Source organism: Nomascus leucogenys, chromosome 1a (assembly GCF_006542625.1).
Source record: "Nomascus leucogenys isolate Asia chromosome 1a, Asia_NLE_v1, whole genome shotgun sequence".
Classification (NCBI taxonomy): Eukaryota; Metazoa; Chordata; class Mammalia; order Primates; family Hylobatidae; genus Nomascus; species Nomascus leucogenys.
The window spans coordinates 86,814,098-86,838,399 of NC_044381.1; the positions used below are offsets into that span (position 1 = coordinate 86,814,098).

The following is a 24,302-nucleotide window of genomic DNA, read 5'->3' on the forward strand; positions in this document are numbered from 1 at the left end:
TAATTTTGAATTTTTAGTACAGACGAGGTTTTACCCTGTTAGCCAGGCTGGTCTCGAACTCCTGACCTCAAGTGATACACCCACCTCAGCCTCCCAAAGTGCTTGGTTTACAGGCGTGAGCCACTCTGCCAGTCTTTTTTTTTTCTTGCGATAGGGTCTTGCTTGGTCACCCAGGCTGGAATGCAGTGGTGTCGTCTTGACTCACTGCAACCTCCACTTCCCAGGCTCAAGTGATCCTTATGTTTCAGCCTCCCAGTAGCTGGAATCTCCCACCACCATGTCTGGCTGATTTTTGTATTTTTATTAGAGACGAGGTTTGACCATGTTGGCCAAGCTGGTCCTCGAACTCCTGACTTCAAATGATCTATCTGCCTGCCTTGGCCTCCCAAAGTGTTGGGATTACAGGTGTGAGCCACTGTGCCCAGCCAAGACTTAAGCTACTTTTAATCTTAGAGGTGTTAGGGAGTACGATAAATTCCTTCTTTTGAAAAAATGGCAGGGAGATAACGATTATGTCTCAAAAAGGGGCTCTCAAAACCAGGCTTGAGATACCATGAGGAGTGTGGATGTAATCCTAAGGAAAGGTTTAGGACCTGACTTTGTAGGGCATGGTTTAGCCTTTGTTTTCTATGTTTATATTCTTTTCATCTTTATTCCTTGCTTTTTTTTTTTATTTAGACGGGGTCTTGTTCTGTTGCTAGGCTGGATGGAGCACAGTGGTGCTATCTCGGCTCACTGCAACCTCTGCCTCTGGGGTTCAAGCGATTCTCCTGCCTCAGCCTCCCAAGTAGCTGGGACTACAGGTGTGTGCCACCATGCCTGGCTAATTTTTGTATTTTTAGTAGAGATGGGGTTTCACCATGTTGGCCAGGATGGTCTCAATCACTTGACCTCATGATCTGCCCAACTCGGACTCCCAAAATGCTGGGATTACAGGTGTGAACTACTGCATCCGGCCATCTTTATTACTTTCTAAGGACGGTTTGAGGCCAACCCTGTCTTCCTCAAAAGCTAAACAAATGTGTTCTTACATAATTTGTATGTAACCGAGTCTCCTAGCAGATGATGTTGGTTAGATAATAGAGAAGACAATTTGAACAGGTAGGTATATATGGATATAATCAGTAAAAATGATAGGTAGTAGCCTTTTCAAAAATCTGCATTTTTAAGAGGATGTTAGTGACCCAAATCTGTGTTTCTCGTTTTGGTGTTGGAGTATTTGTTAGTCCTGCACATTTGCCAAACTGATACCCAAAAACTATATTGTCTTGGTTTCATTTGTACCTGACCATACAAAATGATAAAAATCCCAAATAACTAAGCATGATTGATTTTTTTGTAAGTGTTAATATTAGTTGTTAATCATTTACTCGATCCTTATTTGCATATGATATGCAGAATGTTTAAATTTTATTAGAGACAATTTGAAATTTGTGAATTCTAGGTATTTGAACATTTTTTCTTCTAATTGGGAAACCACTCATTTTGGCAGTAGTTTGCTGTACCCAGTTTTGGGGGTGCCTTGTGTTAAAACCAAATACCTAATGAACTTAAGAGATTATTAGTGAGGTAACATTGTGTTAATGTATGTGTTTGTTTCCTGGTTTTTCCTTGTCAAAGTTTTTCTCCTCTACTAACGTGATGCATTCGCCCAGTTTTTTCATTTCATTAGCTATTTTTTGTTTTGCCTAATTGCATCTTACTGTGTTCACTTTTGCATACTTGATGTCAAATTTGACTTTTTGGGAGCATCATCCCAATAATGTCAGAAGGGAAGGAACAGAATCTGAACTTTTTAGGTTAGAACTTCTGAAGTCTAATTCTATAGCACTTTTTGAGCATTTATTTCCCTTTTGGGTCACAAAACTTGGAATGGGATTTGGGTATTTGAGTAATGGGTTAAACATATATATTGATTAGTTGAGGAATTGAGTGACTTTAAGATGCTTATCAGATACTGTTTTAGAGATCCCAGCAAGAGGCAGATTCGGTTTCTGGTTTCGTAGAGTTTACAGTCACTGAACAAGTCTTTAAGTAGCAAATTAAGTTGGGGATAGGTGAGGCTTCTTGGGTAGGCACCCTGTCTGTGTTCCCGGCCAAGACTTGATGACTTCTGGTAGATGTACTGGAAATGCTGGAGAAAGACTCAGGCAAGACTGGTGTTTTTGCTGCGCTCTCTAGTTTACCACACTGGCTTTCAGAATTGCTTTGGGACCAGAATCCAGGCCACCAGGGGAAGGGCTAGGCTGTGCAAGGGGAGCAGTCCTCCCGTTTGTAGGTGCCATTTCCCAGAGCTCCTGGAATTGTTTCTTCAGTTTTGGCAGCTGTGTAGATCATTTTTGTTTTATCTGTAAAGTTAAAAAGGGTTATAGGTGTAGAGAGAGAACAAGAGGAGTGAACGATGAAGCTTGTTTAATCTGGAAAGTACAAAAATACCAACTCAGCCCTATTGTGTGCTAAGTATATGTTTTCCATTTCTGTCGTCTCCCGTGGTTTACTCTTTAAACTCACTTTCCCCTCAGTCTCCCTAGTGGTAGTACTAGTAGTAAAAGTCCTAATGAATTAGATTATTGTGTCTTCATCATCACTTCACTTCTAACTTCTTTGTGTATACAGTAAAACAACAGGAGATGAGTTTATGTATGCAAGGACTGTGTTGCATTCAGGGAGTGAGGAGGCAGGCGGGAAAGATCTTTGAGAAAGACTAACCAAGAGAGTTTCCAGTTCTTCCCTCCAACCCCCGATTCTTCTACATCTTCTTGTGCGTGGTGTAGGCGGTGATGCAAATTTGAAGATAGCTTTGATTCCTGCACCTTTCTATACAGATGGGAGAGTTCTCTATACAGAGTTGTTCTCCCATCAGGTGCAGGAATCAAAAGTATAAAAACTTGACAGATTCCTCCCCCTGAGAATAGCTTCTTGGGGCCATTAGGTCTAAAGAAATATGTTGCTTTGATTTAGTGTTTCCACTGGGGTCTTCTGAGATACATTGTGAGGAAAGTTCTTTTCAAGTCTTAAGAGCTAAAGATCCACAGAGTATTGCCCTTTGAGGTCACTCCAGGTCTTTCTGGTACTAAAACCTCAAATCTGGGAACTTGGTTGGTCTAGAAACTTCTCCTCTTCTGTGCACTTTTTGTAAGAGGGCAGCAAATCTCTTGCATTCCTCTCAGATAAGCATCAGACTAGATTCTCACAACTCCACTGTAGCTTTGAACCAAAGCTTCTAGAGTATGGTCAGCCTGTACTTGTTTCGTGTTGGCTGCTTGGCAACCTAATTACATCTTAGCTAATTGCAAAGGGAGAGAGAATTGGCATTTGCTAGTATAATGTAACAAATTCCAACCGAGAAAGTTGTGTATTTCTCCTAGGGTGTAAATCACAGTCCCTAGGGTCTAGAAAGGTTTTGAAGGGGACTTCAATTCGTGGACATGAAGGGACAGTTGAAGGATTTGGGTAAGTACTTAGGAAGAATATACTAATGTTTAGAGTTATAATGAAATGTTATAAAGTAGGTTTGAATGTCCTGTTTTTTTTTTTTTTTATAATTGGTGTTAAAGTACACTTCGAGGAAGGCACTCGGGTCTGTCTTGAGGTTCAATTTTATTTTGAAAGGTAATGCTCTGAGCATTTTAGAGAAGAGATGCTGTGTTAACCCCATAGTGATCAGAGTAAAGTATAAATCATATTAAGTTTATTGTGGAGGTAGTTACTGTTTAACAACCTTACGCTTAAGTTTCCTTTACTGCGTAACTAGAGTTGAGGAATCTTTTTTTTTTTTTTCTTTATTCTGGGTTATATTAGGCTGTGTTGCTTTCATATGTTTTTCCTCATATGGAGGTGCCAATGGTGCTGTGGCTCTGACCTCGTTCCAGGATATAAGAATCTAGTCCTGAGAAATGGAAACTTCCCCAACTCTTGCGAGTAGAGGCCTTTCACACAACTAATAACCTCAGTTGTCCAAGGCAGTTCTGTCCTATGATGTCTCCCCACTGAGACAAAGCAGCCCAAATTGCTTCAGTTTTATGAGGTAAACTGCATCCACAATTTTGTTCTCCCAGCTAGAAGGAAGAAATGGAGTGCAGTTGATGGAAGTAGCCTTGGATCTTTAAAGCTTCTTGGATGCTTCTTGGGGTTGCCTGGTTCTTAGTGACTTGATAAGAGTTAAAGCCCTATCCAAAAAGTCGCTGCTGGAAACTTGCTTGTTGGCAGGCTCAGGTCTAATATTGGAGCAGAACTTGAAGTGGGGATAATTTTAGTACTCACCCTTGGGAGTCTTGAATTTCTCATAACACCGAAACATGGCAATGAGGAGAAGCCCTTCTCCAAGCTGGAAAATCATGTAGAGGAGGGGAAAGAAGAAAAGTGGTCCAATGACTTCAGGTGGAAAGGCCACATTGAGGATGGTGGAACAGAGTTGGACATTTTGGCATCCGGTCTCCATGCTGACAGTGCGTCTGCACCTGTGTCGGTGAAGAAAACCCCACATACACTCAGAAGGAACTGGAGGGAGCAACTTTGTCCCAGTGCTGCTACCAAAGAGTTTGTCAGCAGATGGAATCTAGACCCTGGACAGGGGTACTTTGCTGTTGCTGTTGGTGTTTGGATACCTTTGATGTCTGGATTTTTAACCCGTTCGATAACTTCCCTCAATTTTTTTCAAGTCTAAAGTCTTGTCCGATTAGTGCATCTGAACATACTGCCAGGAAAATGTCTTACCCAGAGATTTCAGGTTCCTAGCTTTTTATTCTTTTCCTGAAAGACTAGGACAAGAATGAAGCCCATGGGACAGTGGGACCTAAAATAATACCTTTCTCCAGGCATGGAGATAGATTACGCCTATAATCCTAGCACTTTGGAAGGCTGAGGCAGGCGGATCACTTGAGCTCATTAGTTCAAAACTGGCCTGGGCAACGTGGTAAAACCCTGTCTCTAGAAAAGATAAATCAACTGGTCATGGTGGCTTGTGCCTGTAGTCCCGGTTACTTGGGGGGCTGAGGCAGGAGGATCAGTTAAGCCCAGGAGGTTGAGGCTGCAGTGAGCTGAGAATGTGCTACTCCCCTCCAGCCTGGGCAACAGAGTGAGACCTTTTCTTAAAAAAAAAAATACCTACCGTCCATTGAGGCAGAAGAGAGCAGAGAGAACATAACCCAGCAGAAAGCCAATAAAAGGCATCAGGGAGGAGGTGGCAATCAAGAGTGGTGTCATGGCAAACATGATGCTCTTCCCCACATTGATGGCAGAGAGAACTGTGACGGCCACACTGCACAAGAGAATGATGATCATCCCTCCCTGGGAATGAAGACAAGAAGAAAAGGCAATTAGAAGAGTTGGGGATAGAGAGAAACAGAGGTGGGGAAGCATAGGTAGAAATTGGAGGTGGGAAACATTGCAATAAAACACTGGAAGTGGAAAGGAATATGAAAGACCTTTATCATCTTTTTGGATTCCTTTTTTTAAAAATTTTTAAAAAATTATTAATATTAGAGACAGGGTCTTAGTATGTTGCCCAGGCTGGTCTTACTCCCGGACTCTAGTGGTCCTCCCGCCTTGGCCTCCCAAAGTGCTGGGATTACAGGTGTGAGCCACTGCACCCAGCCCATCTTTTTAGATTTCTTATCAGTAGCTAGGAAGCTTGGGGACAGCTGATTAACACTTTGATTATTACAAACTCAGCCAAGCACAGTTTCTGCTTTTGACACGTCTCTGGATAGCAGACTTTGAGTGAAGTGTTACGTGAGGCTATTCAGGACTCCTGCAAAATGGATATTATATAAGTTTAAAAGTCAGTATTTTTGGAACTTATATACACATTCCTACAATACTGTCATTGTTCCACATACTTTGAAACTCATGAGAACTTGTCATACATATTTGTCTCAAATACCTTGATTACAGGTAGGGATTTTACCCATTTTAGGATCAATTTGACTTCTGGAAATTGCCAAGAGTCATTTGAAGCAAAGCTGGTAAACAAGGTGGATGATCAAGCCCGGAAATATGGTTTTAAACCCAAAATTATGTCTAATAAGAGGACAAACCTACTTTCTTGAGTGACCTGCAAATTGAATATGAAGGAAGTTCCCAAAAGAACTTTCAGAAATATCTTGGGTGATAACAACATCATTGGAAACTATGCAGGTCTACTCTGAATGAAATTGTAGGGTTTTTCATTGTGCAACGTAGGATGCAACGTTTCAAAATGCACCTCCATGCACTTTATACTTTCCAGTGTGCATTTTAGAGAATTGCATGCTCCAAAATGATAAACAGGTATGTGTAAATTTAAGACTGTCCCTTTTATCTCCTGAGTAAATAACAAACTTTTCTCAAACTTAGCATGTTATTTTGTAATAGTTATATGTGTTGGTTCACTTTTTGGTTCATTCACGTGTTGAATTTTATATTTCCTAGTAACATTTAAAAAAAGTAGTAAAATATGTATAGCAAAGTTTGCCATTTTCATCACTTTTGAGTGTACAGTTCAGTGGCATTAAGTACATTCATAATGTCTTAACGACATTTTAACATTTATATTGCTCAAATTTCAGCTGCACAGCTTTGTGTTTCTGTTTTTAATACTTGTTGCAACTGATGTGATCATAGAAAACATCACCTATACCAATTAGTGGTCCTATCCCAGCATAGGAAGGACTTTCACACATCTCTTGAATAACCATGTGCTTCAAGTTTTATTAAAGGACTTACTAGCTAATGAACTTCTCAGTTTACCTTTGCATTTTTATTTGATTTCCCCTTTTGGATTTCTGTCTTTCGAATTTTTCCTTTACTCAGTAGTCAAATAGTTTTTAATCTCCATCAAGAGTCTAGTGGATAATGTAGGAGACATTGAGTTACAGGAATTGTCCACGAATCCAGAAGCCCTCTTCTTCTGTATAGGCATTCACTCTTACTCTATCACTCGTGTTCTCTGACTCTTGGGGACAGCACAGTTGTGGTTATGAGCACAGACTTTGATATGATCCAGGTGGGAAAGCTGGCTCTGCTAGTCTCAGGTGTGTAAGCTTTGGGGAGTCACTCAACCTGAGTGAGGTTGACGGCATAGGACCTAGCATATAAGAACAGTTACTAAACTGTAACTCCTATTATTACTCAAAGGGGAGGAATTAACATTCTAGAGGTTCCTGTCACTCACTGCTGCCATCTCTGGAAATTTATCCTGTCTACAACTCCTGTCTCCTGCTGAGACAAGTGGCCCTGGGTAGTTGCTTCTCCATAGGCTACCATGTTTTTGTACTGCCTGACTTCATTGCCCTGCTTACAACTGGGATGAGTGCCCATTCATGGGCAGCCAGTCCATTGGCTTACACGTGAGATGACATGTCCACACTCTACCCACAAAGGTGGCCTGCACAGGCTGGTGAGTGGTAGAAATAATCAGATTCTCTCATTTAGGAAGTTTGCAGGAGTGCAGAGAGGGAAGCAATAGCAGGGACAAGTGTCAAAACACACAGAGGTCTGGGAGCAATAGAAGCCACAAGTTGGCACAAGTTGTAAGACAAAGGAAAGTTAGGGGTCAGTTCATCAGTAGCAGCAGGTGTGGGAAATGTATGAGTAGAGTGTTGAGTCAGTGAAACGGTGGGATCCTTATTAAAAAATGGTGGATGGCTTACGGTGAAAGTGGCTCCTGGACCATGTCATTCTCAGATTCATCACCCTTCTAGCTGTATAGCCTTTGGATAAACCCTTGCATGGGTAAGTTAAAAATTACTTGAATTGCCTTTCAAAATGAGCATGCCTGAAATTGTATCTTGGTGTATCTAAATGTGACCTTCCACCAGCGAATGCAACTGGTTGAACCCGGTGTGAGCAGATACCTGCTGCCAGAGCTAGTTGAAAGTTGGGTTATTTTGATATGCAAGGTCCTAGGAGGGTTATGTGTGCATAAGAGGCTAGGACAATTATTTGTTCGTTTTCCTGTTTGGCACTTCCTGTATTATTTATGGGACAGGGTGACGAAGGATGAGCATAGTCCTCGAGCCATAGAAGCAAGGAAGCCTCAGCCTTTGCAGCTTGACCCACATGTTCGTCTCTGCATCCTCACAGGAGTGATTCCAGTTTTGGAACATAGGAAGATCAGTGTAGCTGTTGACTTTGGTTGTTTAACCCTGGAGGTTTAGCCAGGGGCAAAATGGGTCCAGGGCATTCCTGGGTTTTTTAGATCACCTTTTATGTAGTCCCTTACTACTAGTCTCTGTCTTTCCAGCCAAGGTATTTCTTAGCCCTTTTAATGTTCTCTGGCTTCATTTTGACTTCATTTCCTCTGTGGCATTGAGTAGTGAATGTGCAACACAACAGGAACAGAGACTGGTTGAGATAATCCTGTCTCTGCCAAGTAACACTTCTGGGCCTCAGTTACTCTATTTGCAAATTGGGAATAAGGCAGGAGACTGAACTTCATCTTAAAGGCTTCTCCAGCTTTAAGATCTGAGATTCTCGGCCGGGTGTGGTGGCTCACGCCTGTAATCCCAGCACTTTGGGAGGCCAAGGCGGGCAGTTCACAAGGTCAGGAAATCGAGACCATCCTGGCTAACACGGTGAAACCCTGTCTTTACTAAAAAATACAAAAAATTAGCCGGGTATGGTGGCGGGCGCCTGTAGTCCCAGCTACTTGGGAGGCTGAGGCAGGAGAATGGCGTGAACTCGGGAGGCAGAGCTTGCAGTGAGCCGAGATCGCACCACTGCACTCCAACCCGGGCGACACAGCGAGACTCCATCTCAAAAAAAAAAAAGTCTGAGATTTCTGCTTTTCGCAACCTCAGAGAAACACTTTTAAAGCTACTCTGAGGTAGAAAGGAGACATGTTCTCACATCAGTTGTCATTAGCACTATGACTTGGTATTCTGGTTCCCAGTTTTCCCACCTATAAAATGGGGGAGGGCAGAGTAGCATTAAATGATAGCAGTGGTCACTTCACATTTTAGTATTATTTATATTTTATATGCATTTCTTTAAGATCGTTTGTGGGTGTATAGGATTTTTACAAAATTAAAGCAATCTAATGCACCCCACAAACTATCTTAGAGAAATGAAATGATGCACACAAACATGTTTCTCTGTGTATGTTGTTTTTCTGCTGGTGTGTGGAAGAGCAGCAGACAGGACTTGCCCTTCATTCCTTTATTCTCAGGCATTAGCTATGGGGGCACTGTGGTAGGTGCTGTGGATTCAGTGTTAATTAAGACATAGCCTTATGGTCTTGCTTCTTGAGAAGTGAGTGAGGAATAAAAATGAACAGATATTCTTAATGCAGTGTAATAATTGCTACAGAGGTTAGCTGGAGTGTTGGGTGCTATGGGAATGAATAGGACAAGCATCCTACTCAGGCTTAGGAGGTTAAGGAAGGCTTCCTGGGGGAGGCGCTATTTGTGTTGAGACTTAAAGGATGAGTGGGAGTGATCCAGTGAAAGATGGTGAGTGGGGTGAGAATTGGGAAGAAGAGTGTTCCAGGTGAAGAGAAGGGCACATGCAAAGAGAAAAGAGCTGAGACTGGTGAGGTCAATTGAGACCAAATCAAGAAGTGCCACATTAAGGAGTTTAAACTCTATCCTAGGGGGAAGGAGCCAATGAGAGGCTTTAAGCAGTGGAGTGACATGATAGAGTTTGTACTTTACATCTTCACTCTTAGGTTAAAACTGGGTGAGGAGGTTGGATGAGAAGGCCATTTGAGTTGTCTAGTGAGAGGTAAGGATGGAGATGAATGAATGGATTCCAGCAACAGAAGGTGGACTCGACAGTCATTGATTAGATGGGTGTGAGTGGTGAGGGAGAAGGGAACATTGAGAATGACTTCCAGTTTCTGGTTGAGGCAACTGGGCACACACACAGTGCCACCGACTGAGATAACCACACGGGGCGGAGATGACTTTAACATACATTGAGTTTTAAATGCCCGAGGTATATTCAGATAGAAAGATCTGGTAGATAATAAATGGATTCTGGAGTCAGGATAGAGTTGACGTCTGATGATGCTGTTCTGGAAGTCTCAGCTTGCAGATGGTAATTGCAGACCTGAGAGGGACCAGATCCTGGGCTTGGAGAGGTCTGGTGAGAAAGGCAGAAAGCTTGGTCTGAATGCAGAGAAGTGCCTTTGACCAGAGGAACTCATAAGGGAGTTCTATGTATGTTGTTTTCTGCTGGTGTGTGGAAGAGCAGCAGACAGACCTCTGAAGGTCATGAGAGGTAGGAGGAAAGCAACAGAGCTTAGAGTCACTAAAGCTGACAGAAGGCTTTTGAGGAGGAGGCAGTGGTCAATTATGTCCAATGCTGCTAGAAGGTCAAGGAAGGATTGAGAAATGTCCATTGGATTTGGCAAAGAAAGTGGAGCAGGTGGTCATCAAGATGCTGGGTGGATGGGAGACCAAGGAGGAGAGAAGAGAGGGATTCAAATAATGGAAACGAATTGCTGAGGGCCTAGTCGCTCATGAGAGAGCTCTGGTGGTGGCATGGGGGGAATGGAAGGTGTTTGAGAGGAAGCGATTGACAGAGAGAGAGAGAGAGGAGTGAGGAGGACTATTGAAGCCTGGCTAGGAAGGAGAGCAAAGGGAGGAATGGGTGGATTGGGAGGTGGATTCCACAAAAAATCCCAGTGAGAGATACTTTTTGTTTTTAGAAGATAGGAGATATCTGAATTTGTTTCAAAGCTGATTGTGAAGAACCAATACAGAGATGTTTTAGAAATGAGAGTGAGAGAGGGGAGGCTGCTGGGCCAGGGGCATAATCAACAAAAGGAGTTCTCTGAGTACAAGGGTAGAGAGAATGATGCAATCCAGGGCTGAGATATGGTGACTGGCCACGGAAAGGAGGAGGGTTGATTCTTCCATGTCCTCCAGCAGGCGGGAAGGGGAGCTGTGGCCATGGCACTGGGACAGGGCAAGGGCAAGGGCAAAAACTACTCTTGAGACAATGGTAGTGTGAAAATAAAACCCCCCTGAAAACTGGACTCTTGGCTTCTTTGTTCCAGGCCCAAAGCTGCTGCCAAACTTTGGGGTTCTCAGCAGCACGCCTTGCAGACCAGGCCAGAGGCATTGATCCAGGAGCAGAGATGGTACAGGATGTCAGGAGGTCAAGTCCTTCCTGAGGACCAGGATGACCTCGTGGCCCTGGGGGATGAATAGTGAGCCAAGGGGGAGGCTGGCAGGGACCAAACTCCAAGGTTGAAAATGTTGGTGGAGAGACCATAGCTGCACTCTAGGAGTTCTACACACAAAGCAGTGGCATGATGCCCTGTCTGTGACCACACTGCTTCTCAAAACCTTTGTGGCCTTAATTCACTCTGCTTCCCACCCCATCCCTCTCCTGAAATACTGGGAATGGGTACACTACCTCTCTCTAGCTTCTTGCCACATCAGCCAAATTTGCCCTTGGTACCCGCTGAACTCTATTCAGGATTCTCCCCAGGTTTACCTAAATGCCTCAAGCTGTTCCTTTTTAAGAAGGCTCCTTGACCACTCCAGCCCTCACTGTTCCCATCTCCTTGCCTTCTGCAAATACTTGGGTGTACACTGGAATTGGATCTTGTTTCTCTCGTGTGTTACTTCATTTTTTTTTTTTTTTTTTTTTTCATTTTGGAGATGGGGTCTTGCTCTGTGGCCCAGGCTGGAGTGCAGTGGTGTGATCTCAGCTCACTGCAACCCCCGCCTCCCTGGTTCAAGCGATTCTGCTGCCTCAGCCTCCTGAGTAGCTGGGATTACAGGCACTCGCTACCATGCCTGGCTAATTTTTTGTTGTTGCTGTTGTTGTATTTTTAATAGAGAAGGGGTTTCGCCATGTTGGTCAGGCTGGTCTCAAACTTCTGACCTCAAGTGATCCACCCGCCTCAACTTCCCAAAGTGTTGGGATTGTAGGTGTGAGCCACCGCGCCAGCCTCGTGTTACTTCACTTTCTGCAAACAAACTGGTGACAGTGAATCCTCAGAGTGCATAGCATAAAACTTAGCATCTAGTAGGAGCATATATATGTTTATTATGAATATAATGATTTTACCTTATAGTTGTATATGGTGTTTTTACTCTTTTGCCCTAATTTGTCAAGCCCCCCAGGTTCTTACCTTAATGACATAGCACATGTATTGTGGCCGTTTGGATTTGAGGACGATCCCTATGGTGCAAGGAATGAGAACCAGGACCAGTGATATCACGATGCCTCTGTAGGGCACCTTGTCCTTCAGGTCCCCATCATAGATCCCCCTGGAGTAGATGTACAGGAGGAGAGGCATCATGCCAAGGGCACAGAAGGTGGAGCAGGTGGTCATCACAATGCTGGTGGGAGACATGGGAAGAGGAGAGAGAGCGAGCCCATAAATACAGACTATTTTGTTGAGTGCCTGCTAAGTGCGACTGTGCTAAGTGCTTGACATATGTGGCTTCAGTTCCTTTTCCCCATATCATTAGGCAGTAAGCATACTATCTTCTTTTTGCTGACAAGGAAGCTGGGGACTAGAAAAGTTGTGTCCTGCTCAAAATCGCGCAAGGTAGTAAGTGGCCAAGGCAGGATTTGAACTCAGGCTGGTTGAACTGCTTCAATCCCTGTGTGCTTCATTGTGGAAGGAGCCATTCTGATCTCCTTCTCTGTAATACAACCCTTTTCGTGTTGAGCACCTCCCCCATGCCAAGCCCATTTTGTAGAAAGCTAACTGTGTGATTCCATTACTCTGGTCATTAGCCCATTGGACCATGGAATAGCACCTGACCCACAGTTACTAAATGTCTGGTTTGGAGCCTAGGGAATGGCTGGTTGTAGTGGCTTTGTCCGACGGAGACAATAACAATTAGCTATATCAGCACATTTTACCTCATGGGGAGTCTGAGTGTGAGACACAGTGACAGGACACTTGGTCTTTGGGGATGGGTGGCATGGGATTGATGGTCAGGTAGAAGCCAAAAACTCTACTAAGAAGAATCAATAAACAGATACCATGATTAAAAGGACTGTAAAAGAAATAGTGAAGCAGTAAGAAACAGAATAATTGAAGGGCCATATGGTGGGGTAGTAGAGAAGGCAGTAATAGATACCCATGTTGAGTAAGTGACAAGATGATCTGGTCAGATTTGCTTTGCATCTTGGATAGTATTCCAGTCCCCAACTCTGATGTTCTCATGTTCTTTACTTTCTGGTTCCTCTTGATATTATTTAAAATAAATTATGACACTCAGAGCCTGAATAATGTATCCTTCCAGCTCTAATATGTATCTTACTTGTCCAATTTCCTTTTCCATTTGGAATCTTATATGTTAGTCCCAGGACCCTGTCTAGGGAGAGGCCCTCCAGAAAGGTCAACTGAGAAGGAAGCTGATAGGGCATCTCCTTAGATTTATGTACATTCACATTAACAATATATGGCTCTGACTTCTATTCCAGTGGGAAGGTGGTTGGGAGGTGAGGGCTTGGCAAGACCCTAGGAAAACCACACTCAGTGTGTCCCTCCTCCTCCCCACAGCCCTATCCTTCATCTACATTTCTTTCATTATTTCCATAAAGATGGAATATGGCTTAAATATGCATGAAGAGCAGCCTATATCAAAGGTTCCAGAGCGTAGCCGTCAAGAACAATAGGTAGACGTGTCATAAGGATAAGAGCTGTTAGAGGTGAGGAGAGTCCCTCAAAATTGTGAACTAGATAATGGGAACTCCCCCACCCCCGTGAACACTTAAATATACACTTGAGCTTGTAGGAAATTAACACTCAATTTATTTTAAGTGTGGCATAGTGGCTCATGCCTATAATCCCAGCATTTTGGGAGGCCGAGGAGGGAGGATTGCTTGAAGCCAGGAGTTTGAGACCAGCCTGGGCAACAAAGTAAGACCCCTGTCTCTACACACAAACAAATGAACAAACCAAAAACCACACACAAATTAGCCAGGTGTGGTGGTGTGCACCAGTAGTCCCAGCTATTTGAGAGGCTGAGGCAGGAGGATGGGTTGAGCCCAGAAGGTTGAGGTTACAGTGAGCTATGTTAGCGCCACTCCACTAAAAAAAAGGTGCCTACCGACAAGAAACAAATGCAAAGTAGTTAGTGGGGGAGCTCAAGCTGAAGCTTCATAGAGGGGTTCTGGAGGGGAGTGGAGTGTTAGTCTTGGCACTGTGGAGGCTTTAATGCCCAAGGAAGGGACCAGAATTGAGGTCTTAGACCTGGGGTGGGAGGAGCATTGAAACTGAGCAACCAGTAATAAAAGGATCATGGATGGGGGGAGGAGAATTTTCTAATTATATCATCAATCAAATATGAAATCATGGTGGAAACTTTAGAACATAAAAATAATAAAATACATATTTAAAAAACATGGAGAGGGGACTTTGGATTAGGCAATGGTTTCTTAGATAAGACATCTAAAGCACAAACAGCCAAAGAAACAGGCAAATCAGACTTTATTAATATTAAAAACTTGTGATTCAAAGGATGCCAAGAAAGTGAAAAGCCAACCAGAGAATGGGAGAAAATATTTGTAAGCCATATATCTGATAAGGGTCTAGTATTCAGAATATATATGAAGAATTCTTTTTTTTTTTGAGATGGAGTCTTGCCCTGTTGCCCAGGCTGGAGTGCAGTGGCACATTCTCGGCTCACTGCAAGCTCCGCCTCCTGGGTTCATGCCATTCTTCTGCCTCAGCCTCCCGAGTAGCTGGGACTACAGGCACCCACCACCACGCCCGGCTATTTTTTTGTATTTTTAGTAGAGACGAGGTTTCACCATGTTAGCCAGGATAGTCTCGATCTCCTGACCTCGTGATCCACCCGCCTCGGCCTCCCAAAGTGCTGGGATTACAGGCATGAGCCACCGTGCCTGGCCAATATATGAAGAACTCTTATAATGCAATAATAAAAAGTAAAAAATGGGCAAAGGATTTGAATGAGATATTTTCCCAAAGAAGATATACAAATGGCTAATGAGCACATGAAAAGATGCTCAACATCATTACTTATTAGGAAAATGCAAATCAAAACCACTATGAGATACCACTTTATATCTATTAGCATGGCTATAATTAAAAAGATGGACAATAATAAGTGTTGGAGGGTATATGGAAAATTTGGAATCCTCATACACTGCTGGTGGGAAGTAAAATGGTGCTTTGGAAAATAGTTTGGCAGTTTCTCAAAAATTTAAACACAGAGTCACCACATAACCCAGCAATTCTACCCTTAGGTATATATTCCAAGGGAACAGAAAGCATGTTCACACAAAAACTTGCCTATGAGCTTCCATAGACATTATTCATACTAGGGAACAAGTAGAAACAACCCATATGTCCATCAGCTGAATGAATGGTTGAGCAAAATGTATTATATCCATACAATGGGATATTATTCAATTACAAAAACAAATGAAGTATTGTGACATGCTATCACATGAATGAACCTTGAAAATATTATGCTAAGTGAAAGAAGTATAGATACAAAAGGTCACATATTGAATGCTTCCATTTATGTGAAATCCATAGAGACAAAGTAGATTAGTGGTTGTCAAGGGTTGGAGGGGGAGAGAGAAATGGGGACTCCTGTTAAATGGGATGGAGTTCCTTTTTTGGGTATTGAAAATGTTCTGAAATTAGATAATGGTGATAGGTTCACAGGCTTGGAAATATGCTAAGAACCAAGGCATCGTACAATTTAAAGAATGGATTTTATTGTATGTGAATTATATCTCAATAAGTAGTAATTTAAAACCATGTGGGGAGCAAATAAAGCAATTATTAAAGGGCAGTTTATAGCCTTACATATTTATATTGAAAAAAGATTAAAAATTAATGAGTTAAGCACCTTACTCAAGAGGTTAGAAAGAAAAAACAAACCCAATAAAAAGAAAACGAAGAAATTTTTTAAGTTTTCTGAATTGTTAGAATCAGTAAAACCAAAAGTAGCGTGTTTTTTTTTTTTTTTAAGGCCAATTAAATAGGCACCTCTGGCAAGACAGACCAGGGAAAAGAGAGATGGCACAAATTGATGAGGTTAGTGTGAAAAAGGGAACATAACTACAGAGAAAATGAAGATTTTAAAAAGTCATAAAATAAACTAAGGACATTTTCATACTTTCATTTTTAACTTAAATGGACAATTTCATGGGAAATATAACCTACAAAAACCAAGTCAATATGAAGCCAAAAACCTGATTCAACTTAGAATCATTTAAGACATTTAATAAGCAGTTCAAAACCTATCTTCTAGAACCCCACATGATTTATACTGTCTTATGGTAGTGTTCTACTAAACATGCAAAGTGCAGATTGTTGCAGTATTATGCAAATCTCTCCAGATAATATAAAAAAGGGAAACGTCCTAATTTGTTGTATAAGGTTAATATGATCTTGGAACGAAAGCTGGAGAATGATATTATGAGAAAAGAAAATTGGGGGCCACTCTTATTTGTGAACATGGAAGCAAAAATAATAAAATATTAGCAAATAAATCAATGTTTTAAAAAAGCAATACAATGAACAAGATGAGTAAGAATGATTTAACATTAGTCTATTCATACATATTACTATATTATTAAATAGTATAATTTTGTAGATATGGAAAAGCCATTCAACAAAATTTAATGTTCTTACATAATAAAAATTTAGTACACGAGCAACAGAATGAAAATTCCTTAACTCGAAAGGAAATCTATTAGAAAAAGTATATTAAACATTAAACTTAATGGTAAAAAGTTAGAAGGATTTTCTTTAACAAGAGGAATAAAGCAAAGATAGTCATTATTATTACCTCTTTTATAAATTATACTATATATAGGCCCTAGTAAGCACAGCAAAACAAGAAATAGAAAAAGTATAGGGATGGGAAAAGAAGAAATGAAACTTTCTTGTTTTGCCAGTGATAGGATTGTCCACAGAGGAAATCTAAGTAATTTTCCATTATAACTGGTAAGAAAATGTATGAGATTCTAAATACATTAGCATCAGTCAATCAATCAATTGGGTCTGATATACTAGAAACAAATATATATATTTTAAAAGACACCATTTATGATATTCGCAAAACTAGAAAATACTTATACATCTAAAAGAGACATGTAAGATCTTTATGAAAGAAATTACAAACCTTTATAAAAAGGTATTAAAAAAGGCCTAAGTAAAAAAAGCTATATCATATTCATAGATGGGAAGATTCAATATTACAAAGATGGTCTCTCAATTTATATATAAATGTAATGCACATTTAATAAAACTTCCAGATGTATAATTTTTTTTGTAGACTTGAAAGCTGATACTAAAACTCAAGTGAAAGAGTAAAAGGCTAAGAATAGCTAACATGATTTTTTTTTTTTTTTTGGAGACAGAGTCTGGCTCTGTCGCCCAGGTTGGAGTGCAGTGGCGTGATCTCGGCTCACTACAAGCTCTGACTCCCGGGTTCACGCCATTCTCCTGCCTCAGCTTCCCGAGTAGCTGGGACTACAGGCGCCCGCCACCACGCCCAGCTAATTTTTTGTATTTTTAGTAGAGGCGGGGTTTCACCGTGTTAGCCAGGATGGTTTCGATCTCCTGACCTCGTGATCTGCCTGCCTCGGCCTCCCAAAGTGCTGGGATTGCAGGCGTGAGCCACTGTGCCCGGCCCATGATTTTCAAGAACAAGGTAGGGGGACTTAACTTTCAGATAACAAGACTTATAAAATTGTAATTAAGAAAGTGTGGAACTGGTACAAGGATAGCCACATAGACCCGTAGAAGAGAAGAGAGATCCAGACACAAGCTCTGCATTTATGAGAGAGATGTCATTACAAATACCTGGAGAAAAATTCACTCACCGTGGCTTGGAATCTTCTATTTATATGGAAAAGATAAAATTAGTTCATGCCATACATAAAAATAAGTTCTACATTGATTGTAGCTCTCCATGTGAAAATCAAACATTTAAAAATTTTCAAAGAAAATACAGGGTAATATGTTTGTAACTTTGTAGACAGTAAAAAATGTTTTTTTTTGAGACAGGGTCTTGCTCTGTCACCCAGGCTGGAGTGCAGTGGCATGATTTTGGCTCACTGCAACCTCTGCCTCCCGGGTTCAAGTGATTCTTATGCCTCAGCCTCCTGAGTAGCTGGGATTACAGGCGCACACCACCATGCCCAGCTAATTTTTTGTATTTTTTAGTAGAGACGGGGTTTTGCCATGTTGGCCAGGCTTGTAGATAGTAAAGGATTTCTTAAACCCCTAAAAAACATAAACCACAAAGGAAAAATATTGGCAAATTTGACTAAATTAACATAAGCAATCTATAAGACATTATTATCAAAGTGTAAAGACCAGCTCCAAACTGTGAATAGACTGTTGCAACATATATAAAACAATAACTTTACAAATTAATTTTCAAAACCCACCCAAACCACAATCCCATAGAAAAACAGGCAAAGGACCCAATGTTTCCAGAAGAGGACACACGAATGGCTAACACACACGAAAATGTGGTAGGCCTCCCATGAAATCAAATTTAAAACGACTATGATCTGCTTCACTTTTTTCATTTGGGAAAAATTAAAAAGTCTGACAATTCCAAGTATAGATGAAGGCATGGAGAAACAGGGATCTTCAGACACTGCTAGGGAACGTGTGAAGTGAACAATGACCTTGGAGACCTGTTAAAGATTTGTGACTCCCACGACCCAGCAGTCCTGCTTCAATTACATATGCCCTCATATGTGGGCAGAGGGACACGCACAAGTCTGTTCACAGAAGCGAGACGTAAAATCCACATGAATCTTTGACAACAGGAGAATGGATAAATGTAAGCAAACTACACGGCAGTTCAGATACATGAGGTAGCTATTTTCTTTACATGCCTATTTCTCAAAAAAAAGCTGGTAGGTGATGTGGACACTATAATACTGTTCGTACAAAATTAAAAGACGTAAATCCCACAGTCTATCTTGTTTATGAATATATACATATATAATAGTTGAAAAGGGTCCGTGGAAATGCTGAACACCAAATTCCCAGGGATGCTTCCTTTGGCATGTGGTAGAGGGGAATGAGATTGGGAATAGGAATACAGGGGGTTTCAATGCTGCTGTTGATCTCCTCTTAGGGAAAAGCCAAACACAACTTGTGTGTTTGTTCTGGTGTCCTAGAGCAGAGGAATCATGCTTACTTTGGCTTGGTGTGTCAGGAGTTTTGGAATTTGGACTTGGTGTGCCTTGTCAGCTTGGGTATGCAGGAGCCATGTTCCCTGATCCCCAGGTACTTCCTCCACTTGCACAGGTGCTGGGGTCAGGTCAGGGACATCCATCTCCTAGCCTGCTGGCATCTGTGACTGTTGTGATCCTTACCCCAAGGGACAGGGGACGGGCAATTATTTTTTCAGACTCTAGATTCCTGAGATTGTGGGCCTGGTTGCCTTTCAGCGGGAAAGGGGCACATTTGTTTTTTTATTTTTCCCTCCTGCTTAAGTTATAAGAGCACAGCATAGACCTTGCTTTTGGACATCTGTGTACCCCACTTAAGGGACTTGTTCGAGCATCCGTCAATGCACAGATTGGAGGCAGAAGCTGAGGGAGCTGTGAGGACCCCAACACAGTCTCTATGAAGTGGGAAACTTCTGGGACCCCAGTGGCTTCCATCTTGTCCTGGTTAAGCTTCCTACATCATGGCTAGGAGACTTGTGGAAGTGCTTGGGTTGTGTCCAAGCCCGTTGTCCCCATGGCCATTGGCTCTGGGCTCTGCTGTGAGTCCAATGGTGGTAGGGGGAGCAGATGAACTTGGGACAGCAAGGATGTTCAAAGGAGGCCAGTTCCTGCTGGCATAGCACTCTCTCCTCTGTGCCTGACAAGCCATACTCACTTCGACTGTGAGGGCGTTTTCTCTTGCCTGTTTGTCACCTACATTTTTTGAAACTTGTCTAGTGGCCTTCCTTGAGGAGGGAGCTGCCGTGCCTGGCTGCGTTGAGGGGTCTGCTTGGTGGCCTGGCCTCCTGGGATGGCAGGCTGTCCCCAGACTGACTCCACCTATGAGGCAGAGTGAGTGGAGGGAGACACAGTTTCCCACAAACTCTGGGAAACCTCTGGCAAGTCTCTGACCTCAGCCTCTTCATGTGTAAAAGGGGATCTGTGTCTTACAATTCCTTCCAGTTCTAAATGGGATGTAGAGTATTGTGCTTATCTCAAACTGGGGCCTTTGGGCTACAGCTGGCCCTTTGACATGTATTGTTTGGTTTGCACATTTAAAAAAATGGAATGAGTTGCTGATTTCACATAAAATGGATATTTTACCTTCTTTTGAAAAGTGGGAAGCTCTGGCTCCCACACAATACTTGCTGCTGAGACACGGGTGTCTGCCCATGCCTTTGAGGCTGTTTGGCCGTTTTGTTTGTGGAAATGCTGACCTGGAAGATATTTCAGTAAAAGCACAGGTTCTGGAGACACCCAGACCTGGAGCCAATGTATTGACCTCTCTAAGATTCAGTTTCCTTACCTCTAAATGCTACTTGTTACATGCTGTCCCCCAGGGTGCTGTAGGAGGATCACATATACTTATCCAGGTAAGGTGTTTAGCACTGTGCCTGGCTGTTTCTTATAGTCATTGTCATTATTATAATGCATGTAACAAGTTGTCCCAAATTGGAATGGGATTTGAAGTCTGGCAGCACATGAAGGTAGATGACCAGATTCCCATTCCGACAGTGGGATCTGAGGCATGGTTTAATGTGCATGGGAAGGTTGTTTGTTGGGAAGGAGCTTTATGGCAGAAGGTGGCTGTCCCAGCAGAGCTTATCTCTTGTGGGGGTCTAGGTAAAAATGACAGTCATCAGGGGTCTGGACAAGGAGGTTGAGCAGGAAAGCATGAGGGATCATGTTCTTGAGTCACCAGAGGCTCTGCCTGGGTGGGGCCTAGAGCCACAGCAATGTAGGCATTGTGGCAGAGGCCTCAATAGTGGCCACTGGCTACGGGGCTGGGACATCTGGCCACTCACACTTAAAGACACAGTTGCCTTCCACCCCCCCCAGCTCTGCTTCTTCCACAGAAACACAAAACCCTCAGAGTACCCCTTCCCAGGCCTCTGACTTCCTGCATCCCTCCTACACCAAAATTCAGATATACTGTAGGATTCTTGGGACACACAGGCTGCCATGAGCCTTGTCCAGAAGCCAGATCCAAGACCAAGGGCTTGCTTTGTAAGTGGAGAGGATGTGGATTAGACAGAGCGAAGCATTTTCTCACAGTGAGGTCGTTGAACATTGAAATACCTTTCCGTGGGTGATGGCCCAAACCAAATGCCCTCTTTGTGCCTCTCTTCCCATTGACTGACTACTAAAGTGAGGATTAAATCATACGGAAAAAGAGCCCAGAGCTTCTCAGATGGCAGATCCTGTTAAACCCCAACTTTCACTCACTCTCACTTTTTTATTTCGTTTTTTTTTTTTTTCTGAGAGAGAGACAGGGTCTCACTCTGTTGCCCAGGTTGGAGTGCAGTGGTGTGATCATGACTCACTGTAGCCTTGAACTTGTAGGCTCAAAGATCCTCTAATCTCAGCCTCCCAAGTAGCTGGGACTACAGGCATGTGCCACTATGCCTGGCTAATTAAATATATATATATATATATTTGTAGACACAGGGTCTTGCTATGTTGCCCAGGTTGGTCTTAAACTCCTGGTCTCAAGTGGTCTTCCTGCCTTGGCCTCCCAAAGTGCTGGGATTATAGGTGTGAGCCACCGTGCCCAGCCATTCTCACTTTTTTCATTTAAAAAATCTGTCCCAGTGTCATTTTGCATCACTAGGAGGGGCTTCTTGACTTGGTTAGTTTTCCTAGGGAAGTTTGGCTAGGCGTAGGGTGCTGACAAACAAAAGCAGATAGACTTTCTGGATTCTGCTGCTATACCTGGCATTGAATAGCGTCTCCATGGAGGACTAAACCAGCGGGGACTGGCTTGAGACTGAGGTTTCACTAAAAGCAAGAGCTTCTGCCAGTGAGTTTTCTTTAGCTTCAGCACAGACTGCTGGAGCTGGAGCAGGTCTGAAGTAGCTCCTCTGGCAGATGTTTAAGACTAGAGTCTCCCCTGTTTGGAAGGATGAGCATCAACCAGCCCATGTGCTGCGTCTCCAGGAGTGAGCCCTTGCTGATTTCTGCTTATAATGCTTTGGGCAGGGGGTTAGGGGGTGCTGCTGTCTTCCCTTTACCAGGGTGGCTGAGATGGGGCTGGCATATCCAGAGTGGGTGCTGGGAAACTCTAGGATCTCTCTGGTTGTGCCTTCGGATGGAAATGTCACTGCATCTGATGGGGAATGAGGGACTTTAAAGAGAAAACATCTTAGATGACCAGGTAATTGGGAGGACCTTTTGGAAATTCTTGCCTGCTTTGCAGGAATTTGAGGTGCTCATTTGGTTCCAAGTCACCTTGATCTCCCTGGTGATGTTTGGAACGAACCACACTACCTTTTAAATCTCTGGGCTCAAAGCAGGCAACTTGTCCACTGTTGTAGGTGGATGCAGTTCTCCATAGGTCCCTTTGGCTTAAATCAGTGCTCCTTTAAGACAATCCTTGAGATACCTCTGGAAGCAAGGAGATCACCACCAGCTTCCTGGACCAGTATGGTCCCTTTGGCTTGGTGCCTCAACCAGACGTACGCCAACTCCTGCCCCCATCCCAGCATAAGCTCTTGGCAATAAATGCCAGCCTCCCCTTGCCCTAGCCTCCACCCAGCCTGCATTCACTCCTTTTCCTGGCTTTAGCCCAGCTCTTCCCCTCAACTGTGACATCTCTAATGTAGCTCCTGTCCCAGGCTGTTCCCTCCTCACCCCCGGGCCTACCTGAGGTTCATGTCCCCCTTCATGGCCAGACTGAAGACATTGGACAGGTTCCCTCCAGGTGAGCAGCCACAGACCAGGATGGCCAGCGCCTCAATGTTCTTCAGCCGGAAGACCTTGCCCAGCACAAAGGCCGTGAGGGGCATGATGCCATACTGTGCCACCAGGGCAATGGCCAGCCCTTTAGGCTTCCATAAGTGAGCCTTGATCTTGCTGAACTCCATGGTGCAGCCCAGCGAGAGCATGATGAAGAACAACATGAACACCAGGATGACGCTCAGTGCCAGGTCTGTGGGACGCTTGCCAAAGTTGGGTGGCAGGGTGAAGTTGAATGGGACAGACGCGTTGTGGGCCTCCATCCTCCTGTGAAGTAGTGGAAGACCACTCCTTGTTCTCTGGCTGACTCCGTTTCTTGTGCAGTTCTTGCTGGATGCTTTCTTTAATCACCTCTCGGGACAGAGAGTTTCTGGACAAAAGCTCTGGGCAAATAGAAGGGTTATGCAACTAGCTGAGCTATTTCTCTGGCTGTCGCCACAAAGAGGAACAGCCCAGAACCTTATCTGCCTGCCCTAGCTCTCCCAAGCTCCCTGACCTCTGCTGGATTCCTGGGTGCTACTCGTACTCCTCCCTTGTCACTTTACTGCTTCTGGGCTTATTTCTCCCCTTTGCCCTCCACTGAGTGTGCCTCATAGGCATTCATTCAGTTCCTGGGGAAGGTGCCCTCCCCATGTCCAGTGGGTTATCATTTGTCCCCAGAACCCATGAGAATGAAAGGAGCTGGGTGTTGCCTTTGGTTCCTAGATACAGGGACCAGGGTGTGAACCACTGTTGGGTGGAGATGGGGACAGATTTTGGCTTGGCGCAAGGAACTACCTGCCCAGGGCCCACCTGAATCCAGGTCCAACCCATCTCCTTCCCTGTAGCTCCTTTTCCCAGCTCAGCCCTTGATTCCTTAGTTTCTTGGTTGGGGGAAGGTGCCCTCCCCATGTCCAGTGGGTTATCATTTGTCCCCAGAACCCATGAGAGTGAAAGGTGCTGGGTGTTGCCTTTGGTTCCTAGATACAGGTAGCATAGTCCAAGAGGGTGTGGGACAGGCAATGTCACTGGCCTTCAGGAGGGGATGTGTCCCTGACCCTTTTCCTGGGAGCTGAGAGGATGCCAGCGTCCTCCCTGCCTGTTCTGGGGAAACTTTTGTTTTATCCCCAAACTGGGACTGTATGAGTCCCAGGGAGGAATACTGGTGGTGGCTGTTCCACACTCCCTGGAATGCTTACCATCAGAGGGAATAACCAGCTGGGATGGTGGGTGGGCTCTCAGGAAGCTTGGAGGCTCTTTCCCCGAAGAGCAACCTGAGGAAACCCAGGCTGTGGAGATTGCTTTGTGTCCGGGGAGGCCCATTGCTTGGGAAACTTGCTGAGAAGGAAGCAGGAATGCAGTCTTTTCTTCCTGACTTCTTGACTACTTTACTTTTGCACTGGGCCTGTGTGTTTTAGGCTGGGAGCCAGGCTTGGGGCATGCAGCAGAAGCAGAGAGAGGTGGGCATGCCAGGG

General features: G+C 43.6%; 1 protein-coding gene across 1 annotated transcript; it reads right to left on the reverse strand.

The window, feature by feature from the left end:
* Positions 1-903: 903 nt before the first annotated feature.
* SLC10A1 (solute carrier family 10 member 1) lies at positions 904-23,240 on the reverse strand. Its single transcript, XM_030812638.1, has 5 exons — positions 22,756-23,240; positions 12,068-12,278; positions 5,111-5,289; positions 4,264-4,460; positions 904-2,348 (listed from the first exon to the last, which is right to left on the reverse strand). The coding sequence occupies exons 1-5, from the start codon at positions 23,109-23,111 to the stop codon at positions 2,242-2,244; spliced, it is 1,050 nt and encodes a 349-aa protein (XP_030668498.1). The 5' UTR covers positions 23,112-23,240; the 3' UTR covers positions 904-2,241.
* Between the last annotated feature and the right edge of the window lie 1,062 nt (positions 23,241-24,302).

What these genes read in the sequence shown, in the direction of transcription:
- SLC10A1 (XM_030812638.1), bottom strand. Translation starts at nt 23,111, where the DNA reads ATGGAGGCCCACAACGCGTCTGTCCCATTCAACTTCACCCTGCCACCC. An exon ending in AAGGGGGACATGAACCTCAG is followed by an intron (nt 12,279 to 22,755) that starts GTAGGCCCGGGG and finishes GTCTCCCACCAG; the next exon opens with CATTGTGATGACCACCTGCT. An exon ending in ACATGTGCTATGTCATTAAG is followed by an intron (nt 5,290 to 12,067) that starts GTAAGAACCTGG and finishes CTTCATTCCCAG; the next exon opens with GGAGGGATGATCATCATTCT.